The 19,111-nt window shown below is 49.0% G+C and overlaps 1 protein-coding gene across 1 annotated transcript; it reads left to right on the top strand.

Annotated features, from left to right (window-relative positions):
- The first annotated feature begins 13,200 nt into the window (after positions 1 to 13,200).
- Positions 13,201 to 16,316, top strand: LOC127301819 (uncharacterized). Its single transcript, XM_051332095.2, has 4 exons — positions 13,201 to 13,683; positions 13,780 to 13,912; positions 14,403 to 14,487; positions 15,811 to 16,316. Exons 1-4 carry the CDS (start codon positions 13,372 to 13,374, stop codon positions 15,842 to 15,844), a joined length of 564 nt encoding a protein of 187 aa, XP_051188055.1. The 5' UTR covers positions 13,201 to 13,371; the 3' UTR covers positions 15,845 to 16,316.
- Positions 16,317 to 19,111: the final 2,795 nt, after the last annotated feature.

Genomic DNA, 19,111 nt, shown 5'->3' with positions numbered 1-19,111 from the left:
ATGCTTTGCTCCGGTACTCTATTAAAAGGAGTACCTTAATATCCAGTAGTTTCCCTTGAGGCCCGGCTGCCACCGGCTGGTAGGACAAAAGATGTTGTGCAAGTTTCTCATTGCGAGCACGTACGACTATATACGGAAAACATGCCTACATAATTAATAAGCTTGATATTCTTTCTTAATGCCTTTGATTCCTATCAATTGCCCAACTGTAATTTGTTCACCCAACACTTGTTATTGGAGAGTTACCACTAGTGTAGATCGCTGGGAACCCCGGTCCATCTCTCATCATCAAATACTTGTTCTACATGTCATCATATTACCTCTGTGTTACTATTACTGCTGCTGTGTTACTATTACTACTGCTCTCATATTACTGCTACTTTCACATCACCCCTGTTACTAGTGCTTTTCCAGGTGCAGCTGAATTGACAACTCAGTTGTTAAGGCTTATAAGTATTCTTTACCTCCCCTTGTGTCGAATCAATAAATTTGGGTTATACTACCCTCGAAGACTATCGCGATCCCCTATACTTGTGGGTTATCAAGCAGGTGGTACGGATAATACGAGCCGATCGCTAGAATCGGCTTCCATCTTGATCATTACCAGGATCTTTTGGCAGTGTCGGGGCCGATCGCGTGGAGCAGCTTCTTCCTTATCTTCGCTATGAGAGCAGCTGCCCTCATCTCTACCCTCATCAGGGCGGTGCCCCAGTTCTACCATGTTGATGTTGAACGAGTATCTTGGCTGGCACCTCCCAGGGTAAGTGTCCTCAACCCTGTCAATGGCGCATGCCAGTGAATTAGGCACTTCTGGTGCCGCCAATGCGAATGACGACGGTGGGTGGTGGGACTGGAGTGGCGCTTCTCCTCGGTAGGTCCCGAGAGCTGGTCCTAATAGAGAGTGCTGATGCTTCATGACTTCCTGGATCATCCGAAAGGCGACATGCTCCAAAGTATTCACCAGGCTCTCAAAATGGCGATGCAGCGAGTGAGTCACCATGCAGCTAATCTCCTGGCGCAGGGACCTGGTACGTTCTTCTGACGGGACGGATAGGTCCACTCCATCGAGCGCGCCTTCCGGTGAGAACCCCTTCCACCTGATGCCATGTGAATGGGTTCTGTGAAACGAGCCGATGAGGTCGGCTTCGAGGATTGCTTTGACCTCGTCATACTTTTTCTTGAGCTCGTCGGTCAGATCCTCGTACGTGACTGGAGTGCCGTCCGCCATCTCAGATGTAGATGGCGATGTGGTTGATGTCGAAGCTTGTCCCACCGGGCGTGCCAGAATGTGTTGCGGTCGAAACCCACCGGCGAGCAGCGACGGGCAACACAGTAGAGCCGGGAACAACTTAGGGCTGCGGCTGGCCCTGGTCCCTCCGAGCGACGGCCCGCAAAGCCTCTGGAACACACGTCCGATGCTGGTGCAAGGGCGTGCCACCTGTCCTATACCTGGTCAGGAAGGTGATGGAGATGCCTCGCTTAGTTTCCTGCATGGCATACACGTAAACATTAAATACGAGCCTCGATCGGCTCTCAGGTTATCCTGTGAATCGGCTCAAGGAGCCGATCCACCCATGATTCGTACGAGGTGCACGAATATATGGTGGTCCTACTTGATCAAGACAAAGCTAAAGAGATCTACGACGATTTAGGGTTTTCACCGCATAATCGGATCATCCTACTCACGATTGGGCCTCGCGGCCACGCACGGTGATCGTAAGCCGATCCTAGACAAGGCCTAAAAATCAACACGAGGTTGATCCCCGGAACATCCTGTCTAGGACTAGCAAACGACACCCTACGTGCCGCTGGATCCTCCAACCCTTTGTAAGGCCTAACTATTGCAGATATTAAACTAATCCTTGAAGAACAAGGAGCAACCGTAACGGATCGGATCTACTAAATAATGATCAAGCGGGGTGCCACCCCTACACCTAAGATAGGTGTAAGGGTGGCTAGATATGCAAGGGTTGCACTACGATAGCATATGATATGAAGAACAATGCTAACCCTAACATATCTAAGATAACTACGTTGCTCGCCATCAAAAAGGCTTCAGTACGAGCAACGCATGAACAACGAGATAGGCTTATGCTGCCTAGATCGCAAGATGCGATCTAGGCAGCATGATGCTTACCGGTAGAAACCCTCGAGACGAAGGAGTTGGCGATGCGCCGAGATTGATTTGTGGTTGAACGTTGGTTGTTGTTTATTCCATAAACCCTAGATACATATTTATAGTCCAGGGGACTTTCTAATTTAGGCGTGCACCTAACCGTGCACGGGTAAAACTCTATCTAAGATGCGATCTACTATATTACAGATATATGGGCAATCTAGCCCAACTTTGCATATAAGGCCGATTCACGTATTTCTTCCGTATATAATCTTTAAGCCCATCTTGATCGCGGCCCACCACTAACTTGGTCAAATTCTGGTGATAACACAATCTTAGCAATCTTAGCCAGGAAAAGCTTAGAGCTAGGTAACCCTAGCAACAACAATCTCGCCTAGATCTCAGCCGAACTATTCGGCACCCCATTGTAACCCATTGTTTTCATAATCAAAGAACAGACAGGCAGGACGTAAGGGTTTTACCTCATCGAGGGCCCCGAACCTGGGTAAATCGCTCTCCCCGCTTGTCTGTGAACCGATGTCTCGTGTCAGCCTACAGGATTCCGTCAACCCTAAGCCCCTATCGGAGGGCATTGGCGAGGAGTACCCTCGACAATTGGCGCCGTCTGTGGGAACCCTGTCGGCACAAGGCAGGTCATCGGCAGCACCAGTTACGTCTGCGGCGTTCTTACTCGAGTCGCCGACGCCAGCAAAGCCAAGAGATCCGGTCCGCTCCGGATCCTTTGAATTCGTGCCGTACCGCGAAGAGCTTCACCCAAACTCTATGGCATCGTCTCGCAACGCGGAAGCTGTTTTCGATGGCGTCCACTTCGTCGTCGACTCCGGAGGATTTCTTCGCCTCCCCGGGGCCGGTGCGTCCCACTCAAAGGTCGTGCCTCAGGAGGGTATCCCTTTGGCAGCAACCTTAAATACCTCGCCCAGAGGCATGCGAGAGAGCATCCGTGAAAGTCTCGACACCGCAGCTGGACAAAGGAAGAGACAGAGGAGCTCACACCGTGAAGAGGAGGGCAGAACAGTAGTCCATTCCCGATGCTATGACATGTCGTCAATCAGAGGACGCACCCATTCTCCACACCTCTCAGCTACAGAGCAGCTTGAGGCGCCATGCTATCTCCACTCCTACTTCGATCCTAAGGATGGCCGGGAGAAGTCCAGCCATCTATTAAGGAACTGCCGACACTTCCTAGAGATTCGGCAGTTCTGCAACGACCTTAGAACCGAAGCTGCATCAAGAGTCCGCATAATGGAAGAGAAAGCAAGGTCCTATGGTCATCAGCTAGAGCCATATGTACCAGAACCATACGAGCCAATGGAAAAAGATGAATATGTACCAGTCGAGGCATTTCCAGCACTGCGTGGACAAATCAATATGATCCACAAAACCAGCTTTTCGAAAAGAGAAATCAAAAAGTTCTCTCGAGAAGTAAAATACGCGGAAGTTGCCATGGTTGATACGCCAGATTTTATCGATTGGTCAGATCAGAGCATCACCTTCAGCAGGGTGTTCCACCCGAAGGCCGTCCCAAGGCCCGGTCACGCGGCCCTTGTCTTGGAAGCACAGATTGGGGGATACAATATGGGCAAAGTATTTATGGACGGAGGAAGCGGCCTGAACCTGTTATTTGCCAGCACGATGAGGGCAATGGGTTTAACAGTCGACATGCTAAAAGAATCCGACACAGGGTTCCACGGCATCATACCGACTCGACCCGCTTACTCGATGGGCAAAACATCATTGGACGTAGTCTTCAGCACGCCCAGTAACTTCAGGAAAGAGAGGGTCGAATTCGAGGTAGTCGACTGGGAATCTCAGTACCACGCCATCCTTGGCAGACCTGCGTTTGCCAAATTCATGGCCGTGCCTCATTATGCGTACCTGAAACTAAAGATGCCAGGCAACAACGGGACCCCAATAACCGTTCATGGCAGTTTCGCCTGGTCAGACAACTGCGACAGGGAATTTCAGAAGATCGCCTCGAAGTTTGGAGCCAAAGAAGAACTCAACGCGATCGATGCCATTACAGATCACACACAGCCACCAGCCGACAATCGAAACACAAGATCCGATGAGTTCGATATCGCAAAGGAAACCAAGAAGGCTGCGGGTGCACCCTGCGATCCGAAGAAAACGGTCAACACCTCGGCTGACCTAGCTGTCGCATAGGAAAGCGCGCTCATCGAGTTCCTCCGTGAGCGCTGGGAGATATTTGCATGGGAGCCATCCGACATGCCAGGTATCCCCAGGGAACTCGCTGAGCACGCCCTAAATGTTGACCCGACGGCCAAGTCAGTACAGCAGTCGATGCGGCGATTCTCCGAACCAAAAAGAAGAGCAATCAGTGAAGAAGTTAATCGACTCCGCAAGGCGGGATTTATCCGAGAGCTTAAGGAATCTGAATGGGTGGCTAATCCAGTCATGGTGCCGAAGAAGGACACCACCGCCCTCCGCATGTGCATCGATTACACTAGCCTTAACAAACACTGCCCGAAAGATCATTTCCCATTGCCCAGAATAGATCAAATAGTCGATTCTACGGCCGGGTGCGATCGTCTCTCTTTCCTTGATGCATACTCCGGATACAACCAGATCAAATTGAAGAAGGAGGATCAGGAATTAACCGCGTTCATCACTCCACACGGCGTTTTTTGTTACAACGTCATGACCTTCGGGTTGAAAAATGCGGGAGCTACTTACCAACGCTGCATGCAAGCCTGCCTCGCAGAACAGATCGGAAGGAACATTGAAGTCTACATCGACGATATCGTGGTGAAAACAAAGCACGCAGCCACACTCATCAACGACTTGCGGGAAACCTTTGACAATCTGGACAAATACAAAATCAAGCTGAACCCCAAGAAATGTTTCTTCGGAGTGCCAGGAGGGCAAGTACTCGGGTACTTCATATCAGCCAGAGGAATCGAGGCTAATCCCTTGAAAATCAAAGCTATTCTCGACATGGAGCCGCCAAAGAATCTGCACCAAGTGCAGCAGTTGGCGAGCCGATTAGCGACGCTTAGCGGTGTTCATCGCGAAGCTAGGGGAGAAAGCTTTGCCCTTCTACAATTTGATGAAAAAGTCAGAAAAGTTCGAGTGGACAAAGGAAGCACAAGACTCCTTCGACAACTTGAAGAAAATCCTATCGACCTCCCCGGTGCTCGTAACTCCGCACGAAAAGGAGACATTGCTGATGTACATAGCCGCTACGGCTCAAGTCTTCAGTAGCGTTTTGGTTGTCGAACGAGAAGAAGCAGGGAGAGTTCATGGTGTGCAGAGGCCCGTTTACTACCTCAGTGAAGTACTTACCCCCGCAAGACAGAGGTATCCTCATCACCAGAAGTTGGCATATGCAGTATGGAGGCCGGCTCGCAAGCTGAGGCACTACTTCACGGAGCACCCGATCAAAGTTGTGAGCGAAGCACCCCTGAAGAGCATAATGACCAATCCGGAAGCCACAGGTCGAGTGTCTCAATGGGCTATAGAGTTAGCACCACACGACATAACTTACGTCAACCGAACGGCGGTAAAATCCCAAATCCTCCCAGATTTTGTGGCAGATTGGATCCAATCACAGACACCAGCGACACCCGACATGTCAGGGTCATGGGTGATGTACTTTGATGGGTCAAAACGGAGTACAGGAGCAGGGGCAGGAGTAGTGCTGATATCACCACAGGGAGATAAAATGAAGTATATACTACGTATGAATTTCTCCCTGCCGACAAACAACGAAGCAGAATACGAAGCACTGTTGCACAGAATGAAAATGGCGAAGGCGTGTGGCGCTACGCGCCTAGAGATCTACGGAGATTAGAACTTGGTGGTCCAGCAGTCAATGAACATGTGCGATGCAGTCAGTGATAACATGGTTGCTTATCGGCTGTATCAGAACATGGAGGCTAAATTCGAAGGATGCGAGCTTAAGCACATCGGCAGAGCCAGTAACGAGGAAGCCGACACTTTGGCAAACATCGGGTCCACATGCTCCCCCATCCCAGATGGAGTTTTTTACGAAGTGATCGCTCAAAGATCAATTAAAGAAAAGCCGTCTGCAAAATCATCGGGTGAAGAATTGGAAAAAAGCTCACTGCAAAAACCTTCGGCTGAAGAATCTCCAGTCCTTTCTTCCGAACAAGTTCTACTCCTCGAGCCTCTATGGACCGAACCATTCCTAGCGTACCTGACGAAACAAGAGCTGCCAGAAGACTCTGTGGAAGCTAAGCGAATCATCAAACGATCAAAGGCCTTCACAGTGATAAATGGTGAGCTTTACAAGCGCAGCATCTCAGGGATCTTCCAAAGGTGCATCGCCATTGACGATGGAAAAGCACTGTTATGTGAGATACATGAAGGAACCTGTGGGCATCATGCAGGGAGCAGAGCCCTTGTGGCAAAAGCCTTTAGGGCAGGATTTTATTGGCCAACGGTAGTTCGGATGCTAGGGATCTAGTCATGAAGTGCGATGCGTGCCAACGTTTCTCGTCGAAACCACACGCTCCTGCAACCGACTTAATGACAATACCCTTGGCATGGCCGTTCGCTCAATGGGGACTCGATCAAGTTGGACCGTTGCCAAGATCGTCACCCGGAGGACACACGTACTTGCTGGTTGCAGTCGACAAATTCACTAAGTGGATCGAGGCAGTACCAGTGCGAAACCAAAAGGCTGAAACGGCGGTCCAATTCTTTAAAGGAATAACCTGTCGATTCGGTATGCCCCACAGCATCGTCATAGACAATGGCTCCAACTTTGATTCTGAGGAGTTCAGGAAATTTTGCGATGATGGAGGAATCAAATTGAAATTCGCATCAGTCTCTCACCCCCAGACCAACGGCCAGGTGGAAAGGATCAATGGTTTAATAGGGGATGGTTTAAAGAAAAGCCTTAAAGGCGCAGCCGGAGCACAGGTTGAAGAATTACCATCTGTGCTATGGAGTTTGCGTACCACCCCCAACAGGTCGACTCAATACACTCCATTCTTCTTGGTGTACGGAGCCGAAGCAGTCCTGCCAGCCGACGTCCGATTTGAAGCGCCTCGAGTAACAGCGTACACAGAGTCCTCCTCCAATATCGCGCTACAGGATGTTGTCGACCTCCTTGATGAAGCACGAGATATTGCCTTGGCAAGAACAACGGTCTACCAACAAGCACTGAGAAATTATCACAGTCGACGAATACGCAGTCGAAATTTCAGTGTTGGAGATATGGTACTTCGGCTGAAGCAAAAAAGACCCTTGAAGCTGGAATCCCCATGGGAAGGACCATACATCATCACCGAAGTGATACCAGGAGGAGCCTATCGGCTAAAAAATCCAGCCTCAGGAAAAGATGTCGAGAATCCGTGGAACATCGCGCACTTGCGACGGTTTTATACATAGGATACGATTGTTTATCAACGGCCTACAAGGTTACTTTGCATTATGAATAAAGATCTAATCAGATTTCTGTTACCCTTTTTTGCTTCAGGCTTTGACATCCGAACGTAAACGTTCGGAACCGTCTCCATTGGCTCTAACTCCCATCGGGAGCATTGGCCCAGGAAAAACGTGTTTACACGATAACATTAATTAAATACTCTCAACGAGAGCTAAGATTAATGACACACAAAAACAACCAATCCAAGCCTCGAAAAATACGCGAGTGCTGCAGTCGATGGTTACATTAAGATAAGGCTCAAACAGGTGCACCGTGTGACGAAGCCGAACTTTCGCATAAATTACATATCGACTTCGCAATCACATTGCATAAAATACAACGAAGTCATCGAGTAAGCAGGTTGAACTGATCACTCAGCCGCACTCGACAATAAAATATCAATCAAATCAAAGCGTGCAGCGTACGCATCAAACAGTCTTATGTGAAATACAAGGCTATTACATTCATAATCGGGATCCCCGGTCCCAGTGGGCCTTCAGTTCCTTCTCGAGACATGATTCCATCCGAGAAACAATGGTGTGAGCAGGACCTCTAGCAACATCATAATACTGGCCTAAATCCCTTTCAGTGTTAGCCACGGCTCTTAAATCTAAAGATGGATGGCATGCCAATATGGAAGCAAAAGCAAGCTCAGCACCAGCTAGAAGCTCTTTCCGCACTAGCAGCCGAATCCTTTCTGGAGACTTGAATCGGGTGAACAAGCCAGACAAAGTTTCGGGTGCCTGATCCAGAGGAAACGAGGTGTGCCAAACCATCGTGAGAAGGGCATAGTATTTGTCAAAATAGTAATGTGCCTTCATCATCCGGTACTTGAACTTCGCCATGATGACGGCCTTCGGACGATGCAGCCATAAACCATGTGTTGGGTGCGCAACATCGGTCATCGCCTCAACCTCTTCATGAATCTTCCTGTCCTCTTCAGCTACATCCGAAGCCACGACTGGAAAAGGAATGAATGTTAGAACATTCAAGCTATACCTGGAATCAGAAGGCAGGCTAATACTCACAGTTCAAACTTTCGGTAGCAACATGAAGACCATCAAGAGTATATTGTACAATGGCAGTCGCTATTTCTCCCTTCTTCTTCACCAAGGCAGCCATCGCACGAAGGAAAGTAATGTCTTTATTTAGACTAGACACCTGGTCACGTAACTGACGAACAAGGCCTGATTCATCGTTACCCGAAGAATTCGGAAAAATCTCGGCACGGGAAGAAGATGAAGGAATCTGCAGCACGTCCTCACTTCAGACCAAGCATTAATATAAAAACTCCCATCGGGAGCGTTGAGTGCACATCATACAGGCAAAAGGATGTTTGGCAACAGAGCCGAATTTAAAAGTATCGCGAAAATATTATGTACAACAAATCGAATAACAGTTCAAGGATTAGCCGATGTTGAACCAGGGGCTGACTCAGGAGCAGGCTCGGCTTGTGCTTCATCCACCAACTTCAGAAGCCGGTTGGCGCAAGTTATTGCCGATCTCTTGAAAGGCTCAAGGTTGACTAGATGATTTTCATCACCAACAGGCAGCGCCTTAGAGAACTCTTCCAATTCCGACCCCATCCCGTGGCCCATAAGCAATTGGAAAGTAAGAACCGCACCAATCAAGCGGCTGCGACGTTTCAGTACCTCTACAGGTTCGGAGGGATCAACAAGGAAAGCTTCTGCCATCTCGTCGAGAGTCTTGTCCAGCTTCGCCTTAGGGAAGATCATCGAGTATAACTTCGACAGCGCTCCCTTGGACTTCTGCAGTAATCTGAGGATCTGGATATTTGACTCAGCAGCAAGTGACAAGGCGTCGGCCGTAGAATCCTCCCGAAGCTGATGGCGTCGGCTGATAGTTAAATTGGCGGCCTCTGAAAAAGAGAGTATTAGTAATCAATGGAGAAAGCATCAAGAAAGGGGTGGAGCACCGTAAGGATTTTTACCCAATAAATCCTTGATGGATTCACGGAGGACACCCTCCTTCTCATCAATCGCAGCCGCCGCTGCACGCCTGGCATCTTAGTCGTCCTTCATTTGACGCTTCAGCCGATTTACTTCTTCCTTCAACAAGGCATTCTCACTTTTGGCATCGGCAGCAAGCCTGTTGGCTTCGACCACCTGATCAGCCGAATATTTGACGGCCTTCCGAAGTTGGGAGTTTTCGGCTTCGAGGCGAGTAAATTGTTCCGCAAAGTCCGCTACAGCATCGACTGTAGCATAAATTGGCTGCAGCTAGGAAAAAGTCAAGAGGAGTCAGGTGATGGAAATTCAGCAAAGCTTGACAGATTAAATACTTACGTGATCGCGGCCAGCCGGCGGGGTGGGAGCATCATCGGAAGGAATAACTCTCGACACTGGGACCTTCTCTACACCCGTTCGGGATGGAGGTATCGACTTGGCAGGAGAAGGGTGTGATTCTTTAGCCGATGCTGCTCTCTCAGAAGCTAGTTTAGCCCTCTTTGCGAGAGGAACATCGTCATCATCATCGGCGGAGCTGTTTAAGTACAGCGTTCAGTTAGCATACAAGGTGACAAGAAATGAAAGTAACAAGAGTATAGATACTCACAAGTCCAGGTCATCTTCGTCCACGAAGAAACTGGTTGAACCCTTCTTAGCAGGAGGAGGCGAAGCAGCTTCGTCGGCATCATTATCTCCTCCTTTAGGACTTGATTCAGCCGAAGTGATAAGATCATCATGTACCTGCTTACGATGTCTGATCTTGAGAAAGGCGTCATCTTCAGCAGTTTCCTCCTCTTGGACATCGCTGTCCTCAAGGGCGTGCTGGGTATCCTCGGTTCCTTCAGAATCGTCATCGTCGTCCTCTAACACCGCTCCGCTCTCGGGTGAGGGAGGATAACATTGGGCGACAGCGGGGACCTGCAGAAAGATAGCAAAACGTGTAAGGCACAAACAAAAAGAAGGAGTAATGATAGTAAACGAAGGACGATAAGGTTACCTCGGACGGAGGATGCTTGGAATCATAAGGAGGGTGCGCCGATGTCAAGACGATGGTGTCCTTGGTGCTGAGGCATGTTAGGCGATGAACTTCGTTCTGGAGCTCATCTGCCGAAAGGTCGGCAGAGTTGACCCTCGACTTATCGTTTTTGCCAGCGAAAAGCCACAGCTGGTGAGGGCGAGACATCAGCGGCTGCACTCGACATTGCAGGAACACTGAAACTACTTCAGTACCACGCATCGTAATGCCTCCTGAATTCTTCAGAATGACAATTTGCTTGAATAGCTCATCGGCTGTCGCCTTTTCTTCGGGAGAAAGGGCGTTGTTCCAAGACTTCTTCTTGTGAGCCACCAAGACATCATCAAAAAAGGGGAGATTTGAACGCCGCCCAGGAACGACAGGGTCCCGAAGGTAGAACCATTTGTTGCGCCAGCCCTGGACGGATTCCTTCATCGGATAGTCGAAGTAATCGACCTCCTTCCTGACAACAAAGCCAACGCCGCCGACAACGGGGGGGCCGTTGCTATCATTGTGACGCTTCACATAAAAGATCTTCCTCCAAAGGCCCCAGTGGGGCTCATTGCCGAGGAAAGCTTCACAAACGGTGACAAAAATGGAAAGGTGGAGGATGGAATTTGGGGTCAGCTGCCAGAGCTGAATCCCATAGAAGAAAAGAAGGGAGCGAAGGAACTCGTGCGCCGGAAGAGAGAGGCCACGGAACAGAAAAGCGACGAACATGACGGTGAAGCCCTTTGGGGGACTCGGGCGAGAAACCTGACCTGGGAGACGAATGTCATCCTCAGATGCGGAGATGAAGCCGAGGGCGCGAAGTTTGTTGATGTCGCGATTGGTAATGGCAGAGGCGCTCCAGTCGCGGCTAACTTTGGCCGCCTCCGATGTGAGCTAGGGTCCCCAACCAGTGGTTGGCATCCCTCTAGCTACATCAAATTCATCCATATGATCATTACTGATAAACAGTTCACATCATTTATCCATCTAGTAAAGTAAGGAATTACAGATAAATGAAACAGTAAAGTAACTAAAGCACCAACATCTTGCCAGTGAACCAATGGCTCACTGCAAGCATCAGATGATGCTTGAGTAAGCATTAGCACACACCAAGACAAATACAAGTGTCACACGGACACCGGGTGAAGCACCAAGAAGGCACGGGCAACTTGACAAATGATGATCATTTGATCATCAGGGCCTGCTAAAGCATGCCATGGCAGGCTAGAATCAAACATTAGGATTCCACATTAATTCTACACTTTAAACAGCCACAGATAAGCAACAATTGAATCACAGACTAAATCATAAATCATTTTATAATTGTATCCAGAGGCATTCCATCAAGGGATGGAGCTGCCAAGTCAGTAACAATGCTCAATTGAGCATAATCATGTAATTATAGCACACAGAAGAGCACACTGGGGTACTGGCACTTGTAAATTTACAAGAATTCCACATAGCAACAAGCCAGAACATCATAAATGAATACACTTGAGTAATTGGTGAAGATAGCATCAGGAACAGAGACACTGGTACTTGCATACTACAAGGATCATGCATAATGATCAAGCCAGGGATAAGATTATGCACACACAGGATATCCTAGTAGCAATAATGATCACAGGAGCCAGCCAGCAGGTCATGAGCATCACTGGATGTTCATGAACAACCACAGAAATGCCAAAGTAGGAATCTAGCAGGCAACAGGAGTGCATAGAGCAAAGTAGAAGAGCAGCAAGCAACAAAGACAGAGCCGAAAGCACGGCCAGCACCTCCACAAGGAGGGAAGCTATGGCCAGGGATACTGGAGGAGGAGGAAGAAAGGCCCAGGAGAAAGAGGGCGGCGGAGCACTTACTTGGAACATAGCAGGTTGGTGTAGCCATGGCGGCTACGGCGGCACGCGCCGGAGCACGGCGGCACCAGGCCAAGCCGGGCCATGGCGGTGCTGTAGCGGCCCAGAAAAATCCCCATATTAGAATTGCCTGTTCTTTTCCTTTTGTGCATCATCATGGCATCATGCATCATATCATCCATGTTTTAAAACAAACAAAAAAAATATTTTTATAACACTAGCTATTTTATTTCCCCCTCGTATGGTTTTATAATAAAACCTCCCTTTGTCATTTCTTTGAACAAAACCCTTACTATAAAACAAAATATATTTATTTCCAAATGTTTTCCAAACCTCTCCCTCTCTATTCTTAAATAATTCAGCAAGACAAAGGAAAAGGAGGTACAAGAAAAATCAGAAGGAATAAAAAAAAAGAGAGAAGAAGTCTACAGGCGGCCATTCTCCTTGTGCTAGCCAACTCCATCTTGGAACCATACCGTGGTGGCCTTTTTCCTTTTCAGCTTCTATGTCAACCGAAGCCCACCACACGCCATCTCCACTTGAAGCCCAAAACCATCTCACGAACTGGTCGAGTACCTCCTCTCGCTTTCTTCTTCGTACGGCAGCACATCCACCTATGCCACGTTAACCACCTGATGGATGGGACGGACGAGCAGGCTCCGGCTCCTCCATATAAATCCCCCCACATCCTAGACCTGCAACCCTAGTCTTGCTTCTCCCTTCCCGCCGCCGCCACTCCTCTCTTCCTCTCACCCGACGCCGCAGAGCGCCGCCATCACGGACGTCCTGGATGTCGCCCGACTCCCCGGTGAGCTCCGCGTCCCTAGAACCACTCCTCGGTCGCCCTCTTTTTCTTGTCATGCTACCGGCGTTGAGTCGCCGCCCTCTGCCGCAGGTCTTCGTCGTCGACACAACTCCGGCCAACCGCCCGTCATGTTCTCCGTGCGCTACTCGTCGTCGTCGACGCCAGTTCCGCGTGCCATCAACTGCTCATGATCCTCGACCACCAAGACGCGCACCAGCGCCCGTCTCCAGCCCCGCGCCTGGTGCTCCACTTCTCTGTTTGGTCGACGCGTCCCTCCGTTACCAGCGCGCGCTCGCCGCCGGCGTGCGTGAACGTTGACTCCATCTGCTCTCGCCCGCCTCCGTCCGCTGCACCGAAGTCTGCTAGCGCCGCCGTCGCACTCCGTCAGAAGCTCGCTCCGTTCCCCGGCCACGATGTGGTTCAGTCCCGACCGCTTCCTTGCAGCAAGTATTCATCAGTCCCTGTACAGTACATCAACATCTGCTCCGTAGACTGGCTGGTTCGTTCCTGCTATGCATCTGTGCAATCCCGTGTTCAATCCCCAAGCCATGCAAAGCCACCTCTTTTTCTTATTTAATTCTTTGCTCCCTGACAGCTGGGCCCCCTCGTCATTGGCTCGAGCTGGCTCCTCTTCGGTGACAGAAATCATGCACCAGCACCGCCTCGTCAGCTTCCCAGTCAGCGCCCCCTGGTCCCACAGTCAGCCAATGTGGCTAGCTCTCCTTCTGGTATAAAACGTTTTCCTCTTTTCTCTGTTTTCTGAAAATTGCAGGAAATGTTTGATACTTGATTAATTCATATCTCTTGAACCATAACTCGAAATAAAATGTGTTATATATGAAAATTGATCAGAAAAATGCAAGGAACATTAATATGTCATCCTTGCTTGCTGTTGCATCATGCATCATATAATTTCGTGCTAGTTTGCATTATCACCTAATATGGAACATATGGAATATGTGGGATATTATATATATGTTGTCCCGGTTCCATTTAACTTTGATATAGCTCACCCCTGCCATGTTTGCTATGCTAATCCACCCTTAAATTTGACGGTAGAAATGCAACTCCAATCTTAATTGTTTGTCCGGGGTTTCGACTCCGATTAATATGGATAAGTTGCATTGCACCATCTATGCCATGTCATGCATATCATCATGAACATGCTGGATCTTCTTTATCCGTAGTAGTAAGACTTGCATCCGTTATGTGTTCCAGCTTTTGCTTCTTCCCGGATAGGATCGCGAAGTGGTGTGGTGAGATACGCCAAGTTCTCCGGATGTCCCTCGGCAAGCTTTAACAGGCAAGCATTTCCCCTATACTTCTGCCCCTGCAGAAGTCGCTCACCTATTTTATTTTGCCTTCTCCCTCATGCTATCCTTAAGTTGCGTTCTTGTCACGTGTCCCTTCCACTTGTTACCTCAAGCAGCCTATATTGCCTCCACCAACCACCTACAGCTATTGTTTGGTTTCGGGTCTGCCTTGCGAGTCGTAGTGCATGCTAGTCTTTGTTATATCTCGTTCTTGTTACCGCTATCTTATCGGTTATACGTTGGGAATCATGACACATGCTACATGGTTATATCTGTTGAGGGAATCATGGTTACTTGTTAATAGTTGTTAGCGGAGGCATCGGTGGGTCAGCTGATCGTTTTGTGACGGCTCACTTGTGTTTCCTAAATATCTTAGGACCCCGAGTTCTTGTTATCTGTTCCGAGACTGAGCGCTCTAACCACACGTGGGTATGTTTCTGGGTCTCCCCTCGACCACTGCCGGAATCTACAGCTTTGTCCAGTGGCCACAACTAGTTTGCAATGTTTCACCATTTGTTGTTTGCGTGCATGCCAGCCTGTTACTTATTTATTTTGGGAAGCCCCTGGGTGCCTTGTATCCCTTGTTTCTGGTATGCACGTATAGGTCGCGGAGCCGCTGCGAAGTGGTTTATCGCCCCAGTGTGTGTTTAAACCACCTAGTACGCTGTCGCAAACAGCTAGGTCCGCTTCGGAGATACGGCCGGACTTCGATTTGGGTTCAATTTGGTTAGGTGGCTTCCTGGACATTGTTGTCGTGAAGGAGAGTGCGAGTCGTGATATCCACCTGTCGCAAGTGGGTTGATCGTGCGTGTGGGCACATTTGGGCACCCCTGCAGGGTTAAATCTTATCGATAAGCCGCGTCCGCGGTTATGGACGACTTGGAGCTGTATGACTCGACCATAGACAACTTACACCTGTTGTTTATTAATAATAACTTGCGTAGTAAGTTAGCACAACTCCAATAATAAATGGTTAAAACTTGTCCACCGTGTGAGTGCCCTTGTAAGTACTTCCTTGCGAGGGGGGAACACCTCGGCTGTGTTATGTTTGCAGAGTATAGAACTGCTAGCTTATGCGTTCTCTCATCTTCTCTGATTAGACGACTGTTGTAGAGTGTCTCTATAGGTTTTTAGTGCTTGCGCGCTGCCGCTTAACCCCACCATATTGCCTATGACGTTCCTCTTGCGTCCTCTAAGTCCCCTGCGTGCCTCAAGTACAAAGGACGACTGGTTGACGAATGCTTATACGTCTTGAAGTCTTGTTAAGTACGAACCCGTACTTATTGCTGCTTCTACGGGATATAACCGGGCAGGTATGAAGATCGATACGATGAAGAACGACGCTAGCGAGGTTACCCTTCCGGCTTGGCCTGGGCAGGGTTATGGACGCCACTGGTTATCTTCAGGACTCTTAGTCCAAATTTGTATCTTGTCCGTACTCGGACGTATTTGATCTTTTGTATGATCTGGATCTTTGTATGTATCTATTTGTATCTTGACTCGTTGGAGTCGTTGTTGTAATATATCTGCTTCTTGTGGGCTCTATTGTAATCCTGTTGTAATGTTACCTCTCGTGATTGATTCCACCCGCATCGCGTGCATGCTTCGGCGTGTACGAGGCGCTTGGTGGTGCGTCTCCTAAAATCGATATCGTGCGGATTTCGGCGGATTCGCTGGGATCCTCATGGTACCGGTTTTGGGGTGTCACAAGTTGGTATCAGAGCATCAGGTTGACGGTACCCCACTAGTCCAGCCTTTAGGATAACCTTGCCAACGGTCGTTGAGTTTAGAGAGTCCAAACTATTTTCTAAAACTCGTTGGATAGTTCTGGTTAGCTCTATTTTTCTCCTTACCTCTAATTCTTTCTCATCTTACCTAAGCGAGTTTTGAGTCTTCTCTCTTATCCGAGTTTCTCTGAGTCTTAGTTCTCTACGCGGTTGGACGATCTTTGCCCCCTCACCTATTAGGTCTGATCTTCGGAGGTTCCGACAAAAGCGCATCATCAGCATCGGAACAAGAATTCTTGTTAGTGGTGTCGAGGAGTTCGACACATCGCCAGAAGATCCGATAGTTCACCTCTCTCCCCCGTACCTGGACGTGGAATCTCGGGGCGAGATTCCTTGTTAGTGGTGTCGATTGTAGCGGCCCAGAAAAATCCCCATATTAGAATTGCCTGTTCTTTTCCTTTTGTGCATCATCATGGCATCATGCATCATATCATCCATGTTTTAAAACAAACAAAAAAAATATTTTTATAACACTAGCTATTTTATTTCCCCCTCGTATGGTTTTATAATAAAACCTCCCTTTGTCATTTCTTTGAACAAAACCCTTACTATAAAACAAAATATATTTATTTCCAAATGTTTTCCAAACCTCTCCCTCTCTATTCTTAAATAATTCAGCAAGACAAAGGAAAAGGAGGTACAAGAAAAATCAGAAGGAATAAAAAAAAAGAGAGAAGAAGTCTACAGGCGGCCATTCTCCTTGTGCTAGCCAACTCCATCTTGGAACCATACCGTGGTGGCCTTTTTCCTTTTCAGCTTCTATGTCAACCGAAGCCCACCACACGCCATCTCCACTTGAAGCCCAAAACCATCTCACGAACTGGTCGAGTACCTCCTCTCGCTTTCTTCTTCGTACGGCAGCACATCCACCTATGCCACGTTAACCACCTGATGGATGGGACGGACGAGCAGGCTCCGGCTCCTCCATATAAATCCCCCCACATCCTAGACCTGCAACCCTAGTCTTGCTTCTCCCTTCCCGCCGCCGCCACTCCTCTCTTCCTCTCACCCGACGCCGCAGAGCGCCGCCATCACGGACGTCCTGGATGTCGCCCGACTCCCCGGTGAGCTCCGCGTCCCTTGAACCACTCCTCGGCCGCCCTCTTTTTCTTGCCATGCTACCGGCGTTGAGTCGCCGCCCTCTGCCGCAGGTCTTCGTCGTCGACACAACTCCGGCCAGCCGCCCGTCAAGTTCTCCGTGCGCTACTCGTCGTCGTCGACGCCAGTTCCGCGTGCCGTCAACTGCTCATGATCCTCGACCACCAAGACGCGCACCAGCGCCCGTCTCCAGCCCCGCGCCTGGTGCTCCACTTCTCTGTTCGGTCGACGCGTCCCTCCGTTACCAGCGCGCGCTCGCCGCCGGCGTGCGCGAACGTTGACTCCATCTGCTCTCGCCCGCCTCCGTCCGCTGCACCGAAGTCTGCTAGCGCCGCCGTCGCACTCCGTCAGAAACTCGCTCCGTTCCCCGGCCACGATGTGGTTCAGTCCCGACCGCTTCCTTGCAGCAAGTATTCATCAGTCCCTGTACAGTACATCAACAGCTGCTCCGTAGACTGGCTGGTTCGTTCCTGCAATGCATATGTGCAATCCCGTGTTCAATCCCCAAGCCATGCAAAGCCACCTCTTTTTCTTATTTAATTCTCTGCTCCCTGGCAGCTGGGCCCTCTCGTCATTGGCTCGAGCTGGCTCCCTCTTCGGTGACAGAAATCATGCACCAGCACCGCCTCGTCAGCTTCCCAGTCAGCGCCCCTGGTCCCACCGTCAGCCGTTGTGGCTAGATCTCCTTCTGGTATAAAACGTTTTCCTCTTTTCTCTGTTTTCTGAAAATTGCAGGAAATGTTTGATACTTGATTAATTCACTTGAACCATAACTCGAAATAAAATGTGTTATACATGAAAATTGATCAGAAAAATGCAAGGAACATTAATATGTCATCCTTGCTTGCTGTTGCATCATGCATCATATAATTTCGTGCTAGTTTGCATTATCACCTAATATGGAACATATGGAATATGTGGGATATTATATATATGTTGTCCCGGTTCCATTTAACTTTGATATAGCTCACCCCTGCCATGTTTGCTATGCTAATCCACCCTTAAATTTGACGGTAGAAATGCAACTCCAATCTTAATTGTTTGTCCGGGGTTTCGACTCCGATTAATATGGATAAGTTGCATTGCACCATCTATGCCATGTCATGCATATCATCATGAACATGCTGGATCTTCTTTATCCGTAGTAGTAAGACTTGCATCCGTTATGTGTTCCAGCTTTTGCTTCTTCCCGGATAGGATCGCGAAGTGGTGTGGTGAGATACGCCAAGTTCTCCGGATGTCCCTCGGCAAGCTTTAACAGGCAAGCATTTCCCCTATACTTCTGCCCCTGCAGAAGTCGCTCACCTATTTTATTTTGCCTTCTCCCTCATGCTATCCTTAAGTTGCGTTCTTGTCACGTGTCCCTTCCACTTGTTACCTCAAGCAGCCTATATTGCCTCCACCAACCACCTACAGCTATTGTTTGGTTTCGGGTCTGCCTTGCGAGTCGTAGTGCATGCTAGTGCTGTTATATCTCGTTACTGTTACCGCTATCTTATCGGTTATCTGTTGGGAATCATGACACATGCTACATGGTTATATCTGTTGAGGGAATCATGGTTACTTGTTAATAGTTGTTAGCGGAGGCATCGGTGGGTCAGCTGATCGTTTTGTGACGGCTCACTTGTGTTTCCTAAATATCTTAGGACCCCGAGTTCTTGTTATCTGTTCCGAGACTGAGCGCTCTAACCACACGTGGGTATGTTTCTGGGTCTCCCCTCGACCACTG

The sequence above is a fragment of the Lolium perenne genome, chromosome 5, assembly GCF_019359855.2.
Source record: "Lolium perenne isolate Kyuss_39 chromosome 5, Kyuss_2.0, whole genome shotgun sequence".
NCBI classification, from domain to species: Eukaryota; Viridiplantae; Streptophyta; class Magnoliopsida; order Poales; family Poaceae; genus Lolium; species Lolium perenne.
Note: the sequence above shows the minus strand (reverse complement) of the source record. Positions and strands in the feature narration are given on the sequence as shown.